The 20,203-nt window shown below is 42.0% G+C and overlaps 1 protein-coding gene across 5 annotated transcripts in view; it reads right to left on the bottom strand.

Moving 5' to 3' along the window:
- Window positions 1–20,203, bottom strand: part of sema5ba (sema domain, seven thrombospondin repeats (type 1 and type 1-like), transmembrane domain (TM) and short cytoplasmic domain, (semaphorin) 5Ba) — a 192,929-nt gene that overhangs the window by 8,099 nt on the left and 164,627 nt on the right. For 3 of the 5 annotated variants that reach the window (XR_003269943.1, XM_026144735.1, XM_026144736.1), the window contains 8 exons: window positions 19,927–20,111; window positions 16,945–17,088; window positions 15,945–16,092; window positions 14,965–15,190; window positions 12,344–12,556; window positions 8,333–8,503; window positions 3,024–3,161; window positions 479–523 (listed from right to left, as the gene is read on the bottom strand). Coding sequence is in view for 4 of the 5 variants with exons in the window: in XM_026144735.1 (XP_026000520.1) it covers window positions 479–523; window positions 3,024–3,161; window positions 8,333–8,503; window positions 12,344–12,556; window positions 14,965–15,190; window positions 15,945–16,092; window positions 16,945–17,088; window positions 19,927–20,111 (1,270 nt within the window). In the remaining variant the exon portion in view is untranslated. Of the gene's footprint in view, window positions 1–478; window positions 524–3,023; window positions 3,162–6,583; window positions 8,171–8,332; window positions 8,504–12,343; window positions 12,557–14,964; window positions 15,191–15,944; window positions 16,093–16,944; window positions 17,089–19,926; window positions 20,112–20,203 lie in introns of those variants that run through there. The other 2 variants (XM_026144737.1, XM_026144738.1) reach the window with 2 other exon arrangements.

The following is a 20,203-nucleotide window of genomic DNA, read 5'->3' as shown; positions in this document are numbered from 1 at the left end:
ACTGTTTTCCCCAATCAAATACTTCACAAGGTCATCTTTACTATGTCTTCATTCCTAAATGCACTGAGCTCCTGCCATGTGGTTGGTTGATTAGATATTTAAGTTAATGACCAGTTGAGGTGTACCCACTAAAGTTGCTCATAAGAATATAAAGCAAGACTGAAATACGACCGTCCAGGGTTCTTTTCCTGATGTATTTTGTTATCAGTGCAGTTAAAACATCTGTAGGACTTTTCTATCAGTAGGTATGAGGCCATTAAAAACATGAAACGAAAGAGTTGTCCTTCCTCCTCCTGACTGGCTGTTAGGAATTCTAACAGACTATAATAACACATATGAAATGGACATATAAATATATACAAATATAATGTATGAAAACACACATCATGGACAGACATCTGTGGAAACATACAGGGGGAAAGAAAAACCCTGAACATGCACAGGGAGATGAAGCGGAGGCAGCTGTTAATCCACTTACCTCCACAGTGTTGGTCCTTATCAAAACCAGATGCAGGGAGAATGACTGCAGAGAGGAGAGGAACACACAGTCAGACACACACATGCATGCACACACACACACACACACACACACGCATTCCCTGGTGTAACAGCCTTCAGAACACAACAACAACTGGTTGCAACATCAGGGGAGTTGACACATGCTGAAAAAAGATGGTAAATGAAAAATTTAAATGTCTCCTCAATGATGCACAAACGGTCCATGGAGATTTTTTTGCTTTTAAAAATCAGGGTATTTCAAGAATTTCTAGAGGAAAATTGACTTGAGCGAGAAGCAACAGCCCCATTGAACTGAACCTGTCTAGATGCTGTGATAGAAACTAAGGGGCAGGACAAACATTTACAGGTACAGCACGACCTTTCTACCAGCTCCACTCTCATTGAGCTTCTTCAAAGGAAGAGGAGGAGCAGGAAGGCCTGTGGCTTTCAGTTGTTAAATATTGCAGTTCCTCATTGGACTGAATTTCTTTTAAATTTTCAACTTCTTCACAGCTGCCTCCCTTGTGCAAGTGACCTTAACAAATCCATCCTTCGCCTCATTGAAATCTGCAATAAAATTAGATGTGATTTGCTGTTGTGACAACCCATTAATATTAATCGCCTTCGTCTGGACTCATTAGGGATTCTTAGCCTGGAGAGGCCTATGCTGGCAGGCCATGAAAGATCATTTCAGGAGAAACTTTCTGAAATCGGCATCAGCAAAACAAGGTGTGCCGAGGCCAGTTGGGTCAGCTGCTAACTTATTGCATTCACATGGACTTAATTATGGTTAATCAACATGAGCAAATGAGTTTTGTGCACAAAGAGGATGTCGACTACAAAGACACAAACAATATGTGCTTTTATTTATGGATATCTGTTTTAGGATGAAGACCGTGATGATGCTGATTCTGCGTACGTACAACCTGGACAAACAAACAAGTTATGGCTTTTGGAGCGAGCTGCCAGTGAAGATTTGGCAAATCAAAAATCTTGGCAAAATAAAATCCTGAAGTTGTGCCTCATATTAAGCTTGAGTAAACCCACAAATTGATGTCGAAGCACTAACATGATGGTGATACTGAAGATTGTTAGCCCTGGTTTTGGTTTGTGTAGTTGAGAATTGTTAGATAATAAACTGATCAGTTGCAGGGCAGAGTGCCAATATTATCATTTATCTAAAAGGGGACGTGGTATGCTTTTCTTATTTTATCTCATAAATGTGTATACTGTTGCTGTAGTAGATCACCAAAGCACAGAGGCCAAGTATACATAGGAAAAATCAGCATGACTGTAAACCATGCAAAGGTATTCTAATAACAGTCCAAGAATAAAAGTATGTAGTTGGAAATGAGCATAACAATTCTGAGACTTTCAGTCATGTCTAAGCAAAAGCTTTTGGCTGTAACACAGTTAGCATGCATACACTACACATCTTGGAGAGGTAACTCATTTTATCAACAGAAGAAAGCATGTCAGATGAATAACAGCAGCGCACTTAACAAAACCCCGAAAATAACATCAAAGCAGTGGAGAAACTTTAGAGATAAAGTCAAACGCAAAACAGGATGGAGAGCGATATATGTGAGAGGAGCCTTCCTTCTGCTCGAGAGACACTATTTGCAACCACACACACAACTGATCAACTAACTAATTACACGACTTCCATTCCATCTGCTCAGTTTGTAAATTATGACTTTTGTCTTCTCTAAAAAACATTAATAACTGCATAGACATGAGTAAGAGTAGCCCATATTACCAGTTGTTTCACACACCTGTTGGTACCAGTAGATCAAGCTGCAGTAGAAGACCTTTCAGGTTTGAGTGTGGGGTGGGCATTGTATTGATACAAGGACACCAAATATTGATATTCTGTTAAATGATTACCTTATTTAACAGAAGGGTTTGTCACAATGGGTCCAGTCATGTTTCACAAATCCCAGCACAGCTTAAAAATGACTTCCTACAACAGGTTCGTTTTTAAGTACAAGCATGAGCCACTTAGATATTTTGTCATTGAATACAAATAAGCCCTCTGACTATGACTTACATTTTTTCCCCACACTGACAACGCTTTCAGAGCACGTCAAAATGCTCCAAGTGTCTGAAAATATTGTCAGCCTCCTGGGGGTAACTATTAGTTGTGTTGTCAGTCAGTTTTGTTTCCATTAAAATGACACAAAATGTACAAAATCTGGAAAAACAAGAAACAGACAAGGCTGAGCCACTAGAACAGCTAGCTGTTTGTGTACCCTCGCTTTGCACATCAAAAATGTGTGCTTACAACTTCCCATAAAACAGCATCATGGAGTTTTTGTGACAAAGGCAAGCTAAAGCCATGATGGAATAAGTGAAAAGCAGCGTGTTTGGTGACATTCGAGGACACAAAATAAAATACAGGCTGCTCCCTCAAAATCAGAGAAAAAGGAAGGATGCTCGCAAGGAGCTCTTGAGAGGCCAACACTGAGCTCTGATGAGAATGTTGAAGGACGCTTCACGGTTACAGTATGCATCTGAGAGCTCACCGGGTATTTCATTGCAGTCTCTACGCTGAGTGCTGTTCCCCACACAGGGGGTGTTGCCCTGAGCACCACACACACGACTCCTCATCTGCAGGCCTGAGTCATCACAGGCCGACCACAGCGACCAGGCCATCCAGCCACCTAAACACAGGAAAAAAGAGCAATAAATAAAAACCCCAGCAACCACAAGGCCACATCAAGCTCACCCTCAGGCCTGGAAAGCAATGGGCCCACCCAAGCTGTCACCACCTGCGGGAACCTTTCACATTTCTGCACAGCCAAAAAAAGAAAAAGAAGAAAAAGAAAAAGACCCCAAACACACCAAAAGTGTTTGTGATGTAAACGGGATTGGAAGAGCAAACCAGAAGAGTTTGTTTAGTGCATAGCCGAGATGTTTGTCTCCCGAGCCAAGCTTTCGTGCTGTATCCCCGCAGCAGGCGACCGAGCAGTAAACAAAAGACTCCCACCAAAGAGGAAAGAGAAAATGCCCAACTTTCAACGCCTCCCTTTGAACCGTGCACTTGCAGCACTCTTTCGCTCCCTGTATTTAAAAGCACCAGAGTGGAGGGAGCACAGGCTACCACAAATGAAAACCTGATGAAAAGCTGGTTTGTTATTCAGCGTGCTCTCAAGTGTGCAGTTTTGGCAGAGAGAGCCTCAGTGGAGGCAGAAGGACAGGCCTTCTTTTACCTTTCCTATCAGGCGGACGCTCACCAACAAGCTGCTCTGCTCTCTGCTCCATTCGTTCTGCACAACCACCTAGACACATGAAACAAACTGACCAGCTCAAATGTGTGCAATAACCATGCATCACTACAACCGGCTTTAATTGCTTCATTTATTCCCATTTATTTTTGTCACCCAGACGACCTGCGTGATCACACTGTAGAGTCGGAAAGAACAGCATCAGGCCTGCGGGCTGCTCGTTAGTATTCTGTCCTGACAGTCCTACCTGCTGTCCTCCATTACTGGTGGAGACTTTAATCAAATGACCTGCGACAGAGGCATCAAATATCCTCGTGACTGACAGCCAGCTTGCCTCTAATTACACATGCGGTGAGGTCGGCAGCACCAGGAAGACCCCAATAGATGACTGATGTTCGCCTGTCAATAAGCGAACAGATGAGGAGACAGATAGGGATCGAGAGAGACTGCCGGCAGCCTACTGGTTAACAGAGATTGTTGGTCCGCATCAAACAGGAAAACATTAACCTGATAAAGGAGGCTGATTAGCATCTTGGCAAAGAGGGGAAAAGACAGAAAGTCATTTACCTTTCTTTGTCTGTAATTACCGAGGAGGCTGACTGTAAGCGTTACCCTCCGTGTGAATGACAGTCGGACTGATTTAAAAGGAAAAGCATCTGAAGAAGGTGACTGTTAAGAAGAAACGGCTGTTGAAATCTGACAGAAGTCATCTGCACTATAACACATCTGTCTACACTCACACATACACGTGAGCATCCCAGACAATGACTATTTGTCTGGGCCTGTTTTTGTTTGCCAGCAGACTAAACTGGTTATGGAAAATCAAGTGTGTGATCATGTATGAGTTGTATAGTTTTAATGTTTTATTTGGGAACAGATGGTGATGGAGTTTTTATTATGAATGAATGATGAATTTTTATGAATTATTATGTCTATTTTTATGCTTGAGGACAACAGATGGAAATTAGCCCTTGGCTATAATCTGGTATGTTTCCATTCATGTAATTTTTTTTTTTACATTTATGTTCATTAACATGCACTGTCCTAAATAAATAAATAAAAAAATAAAATAAAGAAAGAACAGATGACAAATCACACGTTAGCGACAAAACAAGGCTGTTTGAAATGAAACCTTAGAATCAGAATCGGGATGAAACCTTATGAGTTCGGCAGGTGGACTTTTCCCCCCATCCTCCTGGATTAGCAGGCAGATCTCTCATGAATATTTCAATGTCCTTGTGGGAGCAGAGTAGAAGTAGACGGGGGGGGGGGGGCTTGTTTTTATACATCTCACATATCATCACATGTGGGGAAAGCAAGGCTAACCTTCAAAGTAAAAGGGAAAAGAAGAATACTCAAACTTTTTTTTGTTCTTATTTAAGTCTTCTTCCCTTGTGTTTCTGTTATTTTAACTTTTAAGGTATAGATATGTTCTTAAACTAAATACATAAAACTTACCTGTAGTCATAGCTAGATTGTTTTATTTGTCCAGGTATTTAGGATTCCCGCCTCTTAGATGTTTTAACCTTAGCAATGAAACTGGACATAAGTCTGCGTAATCCACAAAGTTTGGCAGAACATCTGAATTTTACACGAGGCCACAGATCTGAAACAAAGGTGCAGCATGAACTGTTTTATATTCCACTTTCTTTTTGCTCTGTAAGGTCAGTTTAAAGTTAAGAGACTTAACGTAGTGCACCAATTGTTGTCTGGAAGCTATACCATACTCACCATCTTATCCTGGACAGACACTGTGTGATTTTTGGCCCATTTTGAGCCGATTTTTGAGTCGTGCGACCGTTTTGGCGATCGGCCCGATTTTGGCCTTCATCGTGCGTCGTGCATCGTGTAGTATACGTGGGGTAACGAGACGCGATTAACACCTCACGACCAGCTCCCGATCATCAATCGCTTGGTCGTGAGGGTGTCACCGCAGTTTCTCACACTGCGCACGCACAAACACAAATGTCAGCGAAAAAGACGGCGCAGCACGGCAGTGCAGCGTGTGATCTGGACACAAGCGATGGAGGCACAACTTGTAGAATTTTGGAAAGCTCATCTGAGCCTTTTCGATGTGGCCTCACAAAATTATCACGACCACAACAACCGTGAAAATAGTGGGATTTACACTGCTGCTCAATCACAGCTGCCTGACCAATGTTTTTCATTAGCAATTTAGCAAAGTTGATGGTGGTGGTGTGTCTGTGTGAGTGAAAGCCAGAGGGAGAGCAAGCAACATTATTTCTGTTATAACCTTCATTTTATGGAGGCACAGTGTGAGCACTCAGGTCGCATCAGAGCATCTGGTCGTATAGTGTGAGACCCTGCATCGTGACCTGCGAACTTCTAACCCCTGCGAGTCAATCGTGCAGTTTGAGCAGGAGCTCTGGAAAAAAAAAAAAAATCGCACAGTGTCTGCCCAGCATTAGTCATGAATGCTAGATAAACACTGTATCACTTTTATTAAATACATTGAGAGAAGTAATTATTTGATCTCCTGTTGACTTTGTTCATTTTTTGAGCAAACTTACAATCATTTTAAAAAGAGAAATAACATAAACCAAACATCCAGAAAAAGCACATTACATAAAAGTTAGAAATTGAATGCAATAGTGTGTCATTAAGTGGCTTAGTACTTGCAGGAAAGCACAGCAGTAAGTCATTTCTTGTAGCTTGTCATCAGGTTTGCACACATCTCCTTTATATTTCTTGGTTACTGCTTGGCAACTCGAAACTTCAGCTCTTAATTGTTATCAATCAGTTATAACCTGTAGAAGCCAGAATGGGTGGGTTGCACTTATTTCACTGTGACATGCAAATCAATTTTCAATTGTTTGATTTTTTTATGTAATGTAGGTTTTCTTCATTTTGGTTGATATTCTATCTCTCCATTAAAATGAATGTGTTATCTAATACTATGTGCTTTAAGAGGCCTTTCTGCAGCTACCGTATTACTTCTCTGCTCACACTCTGCAGGTTCATTGATATGTTTGTTTTGTATGTTTTGTCCACCTAATATTTTTTTTGTCTTCAGTCTTGATAAAGAAAGAGAAAGTACTTGCTACAGTATTTAAAGATGGAGTGCTCCAGTCTAGAGAAAGTTAATTGATATTTGAACTCAGCAGCCAAAAACAAAGGTTTCATTGCACCTGCAGAAAAAACAAACAACCTCTATGAAGCTGAAATAAAGTGCCAGGTCCTCCAATGGCCACTAAGACTTTGTTAAAGGTTAAGTAAGGGGCATGACTGCAACTTACTCAACCTTTATTAGCAGGTGAAACAAAGCAAGCAGCTGTAGCTGGCAACTCTCCGCTACAGCTCGCACCACCACTAATTAAATTCACTGAACTGCAAATATTTAACATGTCTTTTGCAAAAAAAAAGAAAGAGGAAAAAAGAAGTAATAAATAAATCTGTGAATTACAGACTGTTCAAGATATATTACTTAGCACAAGGCAGCAGATGCCTGTATCTGTGCATTGTAAGGATACAGTTTATGGATGCAGTTTGCTAAGGAAACTTGCCAGCCTCAGATGATCACTTAGGAATCCACCTGCTGGTCTAAATAAGGCAACTAACTTTGGCCTTTGAAAACAACATGGCCAAAATGCTAATGTTTCAACATGCAACGTCCGCTAACCAATGGATGATGCTGTGATGGCTATATCTATCTACACCCCACATTGACAAATTCACGATAGAGTGTTATCTATTCACAACTGGCCTATCTTATCAAAAGGTAACAAAACACACATTAAAACATAAGACCTTATCAGACAAATAACATTAAAGAAGATGAATTCAGCAACCCTCCAAAATAAATGACCCTCCTCCTGCAGCTCTCCCTTTCCTGCTCTAACCCCGTTCTATCAGATTCATATTTAGTATTTTGCTCTCTGGAGAAGGACCAATGTGTAATCTTTCAGCTGGAAGCAGCACAAACATAATTCCATTCATCTCCACAGTGAGCAGAAGCAATGTTCTTTTCTAATGCACTGCTTGTATTCAGGTGTGTAGCAAAGTGAAGCTGTGTGAAAGAAAAGCCAGGAGAGGTGCATGGGCCTTTGTCAGGCATGCTTGAGGATGGTTTATGATCGAAACGAGACCAGTGGCAGCAGAACTATCAATAATGAGCCTCCTGAAATCTGGCCAAATAATACAACATGGCTAAAATCCACAGAGAATAGCGAAGAAAATATGTTGGTTCTGTAAAATCCATCTCATAAAGCTTTTTAAGTAATATTACACACATACTGTCTACACCTGGGCATTCAAAACCTCAGATTGATTAAATAAGATATCCATATGTACCACAACATCAGTGGATCTCTTTTCAAAGCTTTCTGGAGGGGTTGCCATGGTACTGCGAGTTCCAGCAGCACAGCAGGAAATGGCACGGTGGGAGGATGGGTTGTTTTCTGTTTATCTTCTCACATATCTAAGACCTGGTTTATTCATTAGGAAAAGATGAAAGAAGCAATTTAGCAAAGGGGACGACACAGAAATTACACGGTGTGGGAGATGATTGCCTGCCCGAAGGTGTGATAAAAGCACCTGAGCAGTGGTGACACGGCAGAACAAGACTTTGAATTTCTATGTGACCTTACCATCGCAAGGGTGTGTGTTGCATAGGGCTTCCTCGGTGTGTAGTCCTATGCAAATGTCTCCACCATTGGAAGGCGCGGGGCTGTTACAGGAGCGTGTCCGCTGGTAGTGCCCGCCACCGCAACCCACTGAGCACTGAGACCAGGACGACCAGCAGGACCAGGCACCGTTCACTGTAAGGCACATAAAGGAACGTGTCACATAATCACATACCGCTCTGACTGATATGATAATGTGCTGGCTGTAGATGCACACTGCACCAGTAATGACATTTTCTGAAGGCATACTGGGATTAATTTAGCTCAGTCTGAACACCACGGACATCTAATTAACGATGCCAAGAAGGGATCAGATATCACATCCTCCTACAGCGATAGTTAGGACTGCGATGCGTGACCAGCTGACATTGAATCCTTTACAAGAGACAAAGAGGTTGATATGCAACTTTGCAAATGAATATTAAATTTAGCATTTTCCCATTGTATATTACTCTGGTTAGCATTGATTGATGTTTTTAAAGTGACATTAGTGTGTGTGCTTTCAACAGCTATGGACTTGAGACTTAAAAACAGAATTCAGTTACAAGTTATCTGATTTTAAAAGCTGGTGTTTAAAGTGTTGCAGTGCGGTTTTGATGACTCAGAAAGATCTGGGCTTTTTGTCAGAGGCTATGTTCAGCTGCTCCCTTATTCACAAGGGGCTGTCACAGCAGGTAGGTCCACATATTTGATTTGGCAGCTTTTTTTCCCTCTACCAGATGCCCTTCCTGACGCAACTCCAAAGGGATTTGTGTCTTCTCCTAGGATTATACTAGGGATGTATCACTTGCACCTTTCAATTGCACCTGCCTGATGTAACCCCAGGCTATATGAAAAAACAAAATGTTTTAACCCTGATGTAAAGTTGCTTGTTGCACCGACTGCATATTCTTTTTGGGCATTTAAACCTTGTGCAAATGTTATTGCTAAATATAGCAAAGCCAAACAGAGCATTTACCCTACCTATTAGAGCCCAGCTGGTGGAGATGGGCTCAGGAAGACTAACAAATAGAGAAAAAAGAAAAAGAAATGGTGCTCCAACAAACACAATTTGTCCATGATGGCTTATGTTTGTGTTTCTTTTTCATATTACAGGCATCTATCATTCATTTCTGTCTTACTTTGAACTACTCTTGCACACACAGTCTGTGCCTGTGCTCTGCTGTCTTCCTGATCACATCATAGCCTACTTTGTCATTACTGTGTCCTGCATTATATTGATTTATTCTCCCCATAGGTGCCGTTAATGTTTCATTTGATCTAATCAGAAGAGGGTGACTGACTAACTGAATGGCTGGTTGACTGGCTGATGTCTGTCTGGCTGACTGATGGGGAAGAGCAGTGTTGCCAGGTAACATCACAGTGCTGCAGAAAATTCCATTAGCTGAGTGGATTAGTGTGACACCGAGTAAGGCAGGCTGTGAGCACTTAACTCTGACTAACTCTCACAGCCAGTCCCTGCTCTGCCTGACTAACTGGCTCTTTACCCGGCTGACTGGTTGAGCGTCTGACTCAGTGAGTTAGTGAACAACTCACTGACTTCCTGACTGGCAGTTTACAGTTTTTCTGACTCGTCCCACCTGTCTGCCTGTGCCCCTGCGTGGTTGACTTGCTGTGTTCATTTACATTCAGACATATGAAGTCAACCATGTGTTTGCCCGGCTCCCAAGACAAGACACTGACGTGAGTCAGAGTGAAAACTTTGAAACAAACAAACAAAAATAATTATGCCACGTCTGGTCACTCTGTTAATCAAAGACTTGATTACGAAAGTTGAGATCAAGCTGATATGTCAATTTTAAACACTTAAGACTTGCTTTGATAACTGACTTTTTCCATTTGATCTAATCAGTGTGTTGATTTAAAACTTTGATGGGATGAGTACGGAATGCCAATTAACCCGGAAACGTCAGGTGAAAGACCAAACAGGGCGTCAGTCGCCTTTAAGATGCAAATTTCAAAATTATAGGTGACTTTCTTCTTGAGTGTGAGTTATTACATTTAAAATATTTTCAGAAAACTTGACCTCTAACCTCTGACATTGAGTTCAAGGTCACAGACATTCAAACTCATCCGATATTTTTATTAGCTCATCGATAGATGCATGGAGGTATTAATTTGAAAATCCTACGTCAGCCCATTCTTGAGTTATCACAGCAGCAGTGTCTACTAATGACCAAACATCAGCTACAAAACAAATCACTTTAAATGCGATGAGGGCTTAAGACTTGTTCTGGATTTTTAAATGGTTTGGACATGATCTTCCTTTTTTCTAAATTTGGTAAGGAATGGATGAGAGATGGATGAAAAGGCAAGCTGTCCAGGGTGGACTCCACCTCTCGCCCTATGACAGCTAGCTCCAATCCCCCACCCCCTTTCGTTGTATAAAAACAGCCATCACCTAGATGAGCAAATTTTAGTTTTTGATATCCAACATGACGCTGTATAAATTCTTAATTATCATTTGCTGCATCATGATGCTGCTGTATTATGCCTGTGTGTTATCTATCTATATCTTTGTTTTAACCTGAATCTAATATGATCACCTTAGAAGCCTTAACTACCTGCTGTTAAATCTTGTTTGGGAGAGAGCCAGTCAGAAGGAAGCTGACTTAAAGTGAATGAAACGGGAGGGAGTGAACTGAATGACTGCACCGAAGCCCAAGTAAGATAAATAAGGACTATTCTGAACAGTTGCTCATGCAGAACTACTTTAGTAGACCAGCTGGAGAGGAGCACAATAGGCCTCCTGTAAAAGCTTCCAACACTGAAAATATATTTGATGATTATTTTAATCCTAGAAACGCAAAATGTTTATTGTTTTATGCAAAATGAACTTATAACAATCATATAAAACTCATATCTGAATTAAAAATCTACTCACTGGATGGAAACACACACACTTGTGTTTCCAGTGCACACACTAACACCCTATTCATTTTAATCACCTCAGAGATCTATATTGCCTCCATCCCTCTCTCTAATTTCATCATCAATTACTATTTCGCACTCATTCTCTCTTTTGTCACTGGCCTTGTCCTTCTCACCTGTGTGTCTGCCAGGGACACGTGTGGTGAGACCGGCTGTAAACGTGACAGTAATGGCAAAAAGGCTCGCTCACCGGCTGCTTCCCAGTGCGAAGTAACCAAGGCTGCCTGTCCCAGGCTTCCTTAGGTTACATGTGTCAGATGCAAAGTTAACCGAGAAGGATTGTATTTGGATTCAACAACTGACATTCAAATACACAACAGGAATTTGATCAGCACTGCACCAACATATAATAAATCATTAATTCACAAGGTACCACTCATGAATATTTAAGTCGACACCCTTAAAGCTGAGTTCAGAACTTTATTCAAGAGTGCTTATTGTGTGTGTGTGTGTGTGTGTGTGTGTGTGTGTGTGTGTGTGTGTGTGTCCTCATTCTGTTTAATAAGTGTAGCCTGTCAATGCAGCAGAAGAGTTCTAGGTCAGCTGATTATGGTTTGATGAGGACTTTGAAATAGATAACTTCATTTGTCCAATAGTGCCTCCTGCACTGCTGAAGCTGCTGGTAACCATTAGCAAATGAAGCTAATGATCCACTCAGCAGTATTTTAGTACCCCCACTGACCTCCCTCCCTCTCTCGTTCTTTTTCCATCTTTTTCTCCGAGTGTGAAAGTGTGGATGTGTGTCGATTATCGACCCACGATATACTGAAGAGGTTAGCAACAGGACACCAACCGCCTTTATCCATCCTCGGTTTATCTTCAGTTTGTGATTACCTGCAATCAGGTTGTACTGGAACACCTGCTGGGATGCTACACGACATATTTGAGGATGTGTCATGTGTAATATATGAAGCAGCTAAAGTCCAAAACCTTTGAAAGGCCTTCAGTAAGCCTGCAGAACTATTGCTCAGGACCACAAATTACAAGACAGTCTTGCTGCTTGTGAGCAAAACGTAACAGGGTTTGTAGTGTATCTTCACTGACCTGGACATGCCTGGACATTACAGTCCTGATACTCCACAGGCGAGCCACGGCAGGCCACAGGGGCACTCTTCCCCTCTGGGCCAGAGCAGGTTCGCCGACGGGTGCGATAACCTTTTGCGCAACTGTGTGAGCAGCTTGACCAGGTCTCCCATGATGACCAGCCTGTGCCCGATACTCTCACCACTGGAGTCTTGAGGAGTTCCTCGACAAGGGCTAAAGAGAGAAGAAAAGTAGGGGTAAGAAAATGGAATTGAAGTTCCAGTTTAAAGAAATTTCTGCTGCGCTGTTAGATTGAGATCTTAAAGAATTTCACCAGACACACGAAGCATGAAAAGTCTTTGACTGAAAGTCAAACATTGTGTACATGACTTTGCCAGGAGGCATATTTCTTTCTCTTTTCCTTTCAGACTCGGTCTGTGTCTCTCATGCATCCTGCGATTTCCTGCTGTCAGTGTTTCATCAGTTTGTCAGAGTCGATGCGGCCCCCCCAGGAGGCTGACACGGAGAGACAGGTAATCGATTTAGGGAAGGGGGCATTAAAAAGCCACCAGTGGGGAGCAGTGGACTGTGGCCCTGTGCAACTCTCTGTGTGACGGTGTGTATGTGGGAGCACAGGACTGTGACTCCGTCACTAACAGCATGTAGGGGAGCTAACAGGAGGGCTGTTTCAGCATGTCACAACTCTCCTGGGAGAAATCTTTGCATGCTGCTGCCTTCTCACTTGTTCACAGAGAAGTAGGCCAATTTGTCTGAACTACAGTACTATGTGTGTACACATAAACAAAGATCCAAATATAGACAGAAATTGCTATCCTACTGGAATTTGAAAAACTATTAAATATATAAACAACACTGAAATTTGGCTTTTGATTATCTGCACATTTTCTTTTCTGTTGTCTCTTTTTAAATATCAGAGAGAGCTGAAAAAAGCAACATGCTTTCAGTGTTATAGGTTGAAAAACTATATAAAAACCTGTCAGGATACTGTTAATCATGTGATTTGAGAGGGGACTAGTGTCCTGCACCTCCTTTGGACTCGTATTTTCATGCTTTAGAGGCTCTAACAAGAGTAACAGGCCAATCACATTTAGTTTGAGATCAGATCTCGTAAAATATTTAAAGTAGCATAAAAATGAACAGAAGTCAGCATAGAAAGCTGGATGTCACGGTGCAATGGGTTAAGTAGAGCATTTTTACCTGGGAGAGCAGGTTTTAAATCCAAAAGTCAGCATTGACTTACTTTAGTGTGTATGCCTGAGCTTGTGTGAGGGCCTTAGCACAGATAAGAGAGAAGGCAGGAGCAGGGATGTCTATTTTCATTGACGTTTTTACTGGTTAATCTATAGAGAACATTGATTTGTTCAGGCAGCTGAACCTAAAGGTGGAGATCGGAGCATTTGTTTTTATAGTGCTGCACCACTACAGAGCTTACAGTGCACAATATATGATTACAACACATGGACATCATTACACAGAAACAGATGACACACAAATAAATAACAGAGTAATAGATAACCGTGTTATGTTCAGTTAAGTTATATAAGCGTGGATCGCTAGTTGTCACGTAACAGCCCTTTGAAGGCATCCCAGCGGCAGCAAAGGAGGAGAGATTGTGGTATATAGAAAAGAGATGGATTTTGAGCCTACACTTGATAATGTGAGAGCCCACCTCCCAAACCTGCAAAGGCAGCCTATTTCAAAGGAGGAGAGCTCGGTGAGCAAAGGCTCTATCCTGTAGCAAGCAACATCAGCGAGCGTAATCGACAGATTGGAGTACACACTGGAACAAAGCACTAAAGGTAGATTTGTGTGCCATTCGTGGACAGATTACTGAGTAGTGGTACTCAATAGAAGCCCAGGTTGTGAAGGGGTCAAATCCTCAGTGGGAATATATTGTTAAGTTTTGTGCAGAGAGCACAAAAAAAATCATTTACTTGACTGTTGTTACACGATTGGAGCTACTAGAAGAAAATCTGCTGCAAAATGCATACAGTAAAACTGCATGTTGAATGCCCTGCAATTGGTCCGTGATGGTAAACCCATTATCTGATAAGAGCTCATAGATGTTATATTTACATGGTCACTGTTTCACATTATTTTGGAAGACATAGCTGTTTCCATGTTTAATCTTTAAGAAAGTAAGAAATAGTTAAGTCCATTTCCCAGTCAAACATTATCATGAAAATAAGATAGATGGCAAAGTACTATGGACATGTCAACAAACCACAGAATGGCAGCAAAGGCTTACATGGCAATGATCCAGTATAAAAACGAATGCAATCTATTCAACAATTAATCAGTTTAAGATCTGATGGTGTTTTAACTTGTTGCAGAACAGCTACAAATAGTAAAAGCAAAAGCAGTTAATTTAAGCTATAAAAGTTATGTGACAAACCACAAGCCCCGAGCTGGGAAAAGGGTTGCTCCTCAGTGCCAGCGCTGAAGGAAAACAGCAATAGTCACTCTTAAAAATGTCTGCATTTAAAACTGAGTTGTGGAGCTACTTAGATATCATTGCCAGTATGTGAATTTTATTTGATGCTAGGTTTTCCTCTGAACCCAAGGTGACAGTACTGTAAAATGTGACAATAAAACTCTAGAGACAACAATGGTTAACTTACTATCTGTCTCACAGGCCACTGTGCCATCGTTAGGACAGAAGCGCGTCTCCACCTTCTTCCGTCCAATCTGCAGCTCGTGAGGATCAGACAGGTGGGCCCTGCACATGTAGCGCATCCTCTGCTCTTGACGAGCTCCTCCCTGAGTGACATTGACGGGCATCCAGGGTGTCCAAGGTGTGTTCCTCTTCACCTCTGGACAAGCCTCCAGGTTACAGGCCTTGTACTCCTGAGAAAGAAGGCGGCAGAAGCTATGAGTTTGGTGGGGTTTGTTTCTTCCATTGTTTCTGCCTGTACAGACTGAAGCTAAAAAAGGTTATAAAAACAAAACACACATTAGACTGTGTGCATGGGTGCACTGAAAAACTGACACAGAAATGAAAATTGTTCCTCTTCTTTCTGTGAAAACTAAACTGCAGGTGCTTCCCAAAAAACTGTGGAGATGGAACAATTACCTTTTATTTTTCACACAAAATAAGGAAAATCAGGAATGTTACTGATTTCTTTTGTGAATAAAAAGGGAAGACAAACTGGTTTTCTTCCCAGTTAGGAGGACTTGCCTTGCCCTACCTCTATAATAATGTTATTCCCCAGAAAGTTTTCATTAATGTATAACATTTAATAACTCATAAACCACTGTAAAAACAAAAAAAAAATCATACATTTATATAGCAGATACATAGTGAAAAAACAGGAATGTGAACGGGTTCTTTTTCAATAGTAAAAGCTGTAAAACCTTTGAAAATACGTTAAAAGTTTGAAATCTGTGCACATTCCTAAAGCCGTCCAGCGGGCTTGACTGGAGTCTTTGCTGAATCGATTGTAGGCCCTGGGCCTTATGTTTGACACCCCTGATTTATTCCACTGCTCTCTTAAAAATATCAGATTGTGCAGCTGTATAAAATGTAGTTTTTAAATTATTGGTTCCATTATTGTTTTGTGTTATGTGAGCAGATATTTATGTGAGTGCGTGCGTTTCCTACCAATGCACATCCTGGGCAGCTGTTGCCATTCTCGCAAGTGCGGACCCTGGAGTGGACACCTCCACCGCACTCGGTGCTGCACTTTGTCCAGGAGCCCCACGGGGTCCAGAAGATAGGCTGGGGACAGGACACCCCTTCATTGCAGAACCTGTGAAGATGGCAGCGACAGCAGGATGAGGTGTGGAAGTGACTAAAATTCAAGTCAGAACTACAGACTTAGAGACTACACTTTTGCACTCAAAAGACAGAAAACTGAAATTCAGCATTTTTTTTCACGACATTAATATCTATACTTTTAACCTATGAAGGAGCTTCTGTTGTGGAGTGCAGTATGTCGTGGTTTATATGATGAAAACAATTTGAAAACTCTAAACATCATTTAATGGCTGTTAAATCACTGTGAATTTTACCACAGAAATTAGTTAACACAACAGAAAACATCTCTCAGCTTCATGTATTTTGGAACTGGGTTTTCTCCAGACCTGGAATGTGAATGTTCCAGTCTCTAAAGCACTTTGAGTCAACTTCTGTTGTTTAAATGTGCTATAGGCTATAATAACACATTGTGACAGTCGGCACAATACATTTTTCATGGTACATGTTTGAGGTTTATTTTTTCATTTTGAAAAAATAAAAATTTAACACAATTCATTGGGCAAAAAATACTGACCTTCGAGGATAGAAACAAAGTATCGATCCTATTGTGCTAGAATCAATCCGATGCCAGCGATTGAGTTGATACTATCAATTTTTGGATCAATCTGCTCACCTCTATTCATTGGCATACGTATAAAAGTCTGATAAGGCAAGTCAATGAATACAACCAAATTCTAACTTCAACGCTGTTCCAAAGCTGGGCCATGAGGAGAGCAAATGCCTGATCACAGCGAGGACTTAAGAGTCCACTGATGTACCCTGGCACCTGGCTGCGTAAAGCCTTGTAAATCACGAGTAATGAGGAGCATGAACTGTTGTCGCTGAGAAACAAAGAGAGAGGTACCTTTCATCCCTGCTAGGCCCGACACACACACGGCCACCGTGGCGAGGTGAGGGGTTGTTACAAGAACGCTGGCGCAGCTCGAAGCCTGTACCGCAGGTTGTGCTACACTGTCCCCATGACGACCAGGGTGTCCAGCCTCCATTTCTATGAAAGAAAAATATTAGCAACAACAACTTCTCTATAATTATTCCCTGCTGCTTTTAGCATTATTCTTGTATATAACATTCTTTAATGCTATAGTTTAAAAAAAAAGCCTTTTAGCTATAACTGCCTAATCAGTGCTCTTATTCTGACTTCCTGCAAATAAAAATACAAACACACAAAGACAGCTCATTCTGACTGGGGAACATTCATTCAATTTGCTTAAGTGCTTTGTTCCTGGGTCTCACTCGTCATGATTTAATTGGCACTTTCTGCAAAAGCACAATTCAATTGCGACACCAAGGATTAAATCTGGCGTGACTATCCAGCGGGATGAAAGTTCCTGAGCTCTTTGTCTTGACTCCGTTCTCTGTAACACTGATTAGCCAATTCCCCCGAAGACAGCGGTAGTAAGAGATGTCACAAGGAGAATGTGGATGTCACCTACACTTTCTAAAAAGATTCATCACTTTCATGATCTTTCTTATGTTCTGTCAGAGTAGGAATTGCACCCCGAGGTGGCTGCTTCAAAAGTCACTCAGGACATTCCTGCTACAATAGCAGAGTTTAAGTAAAGGCATTAGAGTTCGTCTGATCGTTGGCCCAGCTCATTAGCAAAAGGAATAATTTCAACCTGGCAGTGTCCGTTGGACTCATCCAGCATACATTAACTCCCAGAGAGGAGCTCTATCTGACAGAGTGACACAAGAAATGCAAAAATGAAATAAATTTTAGTAAAATACTGAAATAAAAGGAAAAAGGAGTCCAGCTGAAGTAACGCTATAGTTTAGCTATCAGCAAAATGTAATGAAGGAAACTTGCAGCAGAGAAATCCATTTGGAGCATCCTTAGATGCTACACAGAGCTTTGCAGAGCACCTTTTTCATGTTCCAGCTGTGTACTGTCTCCTTGGGGCAGTGTCAAAAATATGTGGCAGCAGTAATGTGGCTACTTATGATTGTTTTGTTGCTGGTCCTTTAGGGTAGCCCCTACTGTGGAGAAGACAGTGGTCTTAATAGACAAACACTTCTCTGAAGTGAAGTGACACACAAACCGTGTGGAACTGTTACAGTGTGGTTAGCTTTCATGAACGTCTGGTGTCCTGGTGCAGCCACAACAACCTGGTGCTGAATGCCCAGAAGACAGTGGAGATTATTGTGGACTTCAGGAAGCACACAGCCCCACTCCCCCCCATCATCCTGACTGACACCCCCATCACCTCTGTGGACTCATTCCGCTTCCTGGGTACCACCATCACCCAGGACCTGAAGTGGGAGCCCACCATCACCTCCGTCATCAAGAAAGCCCAGCAGAGGATGTACTTCCTGAGGCAGCTGAAGAAATTCAACCTGCCAACACGGACGATGATGCAGTTCTACACCGCAATCATCGAGTCCATCCTCACCTCCTCCATCACCGTGTGGTACGCTGGAGCCACTATCAGGGACAAACAGAGACTGCAGCGTGTTGTGCGCTCTGCTGAGAAGGTGATTGGCTGCAGACTCCCATCTCTGCAGGACCTGTACACCTCCAGGACACTGCGGCGTGCAGCTCGGATCTCAGCTGACCCTTCTCACCCTGGACACAGTCTGTTTGACCTGCTCCCCTCAGGCAGGAGGCTCCGGTCCATTCGCACCAGAACCTCTCGCCATAAGAACAGTTTCTTCCCCTCTGCTGTTGGACACATGAACAATAAACGTATGACTGTACCCGCCACTAACACATGACCCTACGCTGTGTCACTGCATCATTCCATGTTTGGCACTGATCACCACCTGCACTCATGTATATATCTTTCAACGTAGCACTCTTAATTCTTATTCTCATGTATATCTCATGCACATATCTTTCCACGTAGCACTTTTAATTCTTATCCCTACTTTTATTTTTTTCCATGTCTATTTAAGTGCTATTTATGACAGCATGTTTGCACTGAAGCACCGCAGCAATTTCCTAATGTTGTAAACCTGCTCAACATTTGGCAATAAACCCCATTCTGATTCTGATTCTGATGCTTCTTCCTCTTCATGCTGAGCTCCTGAGATCTTTCCTTTCCTCCTAAAGCCAGCTTATCAACCAATCAGCATTTCTATAACTATTTATAGTCTAATCAACATTAGGTTGTGTTGTTAGGCCTCAGTCACGCAGTCTTAATAGCATGTTGAGACCTGTTGGCAACCACCGGTCAACACCACCTTGTGATTAGTTTGGTCACTAGCTGGTTGCCGTAGTCACCAGCAGTTAACTTTGAAGACATGCGTGGCAGTAAAACTAACATTTGTGCCTCTTCTAGCGTGTAGCTAACAGTGGTAAGGAACAACTTTTACTTTGTTTTCTGTTTCCGGTTCATGTTGCACTTTTTACCAAAGCTTGAAGAGTAAATTTGAGCATTTGCAGAAAAAGTGGTCTCATCCACATGCAGACTACAGCGAACACGGCAATCAAAACAACTCCATGAAGGTTTTTGTGCAGCACCTGCTTTCTGATTGATTGGATCTAGTTATAACCACCAGCTTGCAGAAGACACTTACCAATGGGTAGAAATAAACATTTATTGAATCCAGGTTGCCAGGGGGTCACCAACTGGTCTCAAGGCCTGTGTGCTTTATGTTTTTGGAAAACAGCACACAAGTGTACCTTAGTAGCCTCTGTATTGGTTGAATTTGCCTCTCTTTACACTTACAGCCAATTGAGAATCACAGTTCAGCAAATAGACTAGCCTTTCATCCACCTGGAGAAATCCGCGCAGTGGGACAGGAAGAACCCACACTGCATTACTGTGCACTCAAAAACTAGTGTGAAAAATAGAAAATCACTCTTTTCAGATATTTTCTTTTCTACCTTGAACAGTTTGACACCTCGATGGTGGGGCCCTCGCAGTTTTTGCCTCCACACCGAGGGGCAGGACTGTCACAAGATCTGGAGCGACACAAACAGGAGCTCACACCATCAACAACATCATCATTGTTGCAGGGTTGCCACGGTGCCCAGGGCCCGAAGCCGCCGTCGATGGTCTGGTTCCGCAGCTGGAAAACACACATCGGTCATAAGTCACAGGAAGCAGACAGGCCCTGCTTACCAAAATAAAGACGAGACTGTTTTTAGAGGAGTAAATGGA

The sequence above is a fragment of the Astatotilapia calliptera genome, chromosome 16 (assembly GCF_900246225.1).
Source record: "Astatotilapia calliptera chromosome 16, fAstCal1.2, whole genome shotgun sequence".
Classification (NCBI taxonomy): domain Eukaryota; kingdom Metazoa; phylum Chordata; class Actinopteri; order Cichliformes; family Cichlidae; genus Astatotilapia; species Astatotilapia calliptera.
Note: the sequence above shows the minus strand (reverse complement) of the source record. Positions and strands in the feature narration are given on the sequence as shown.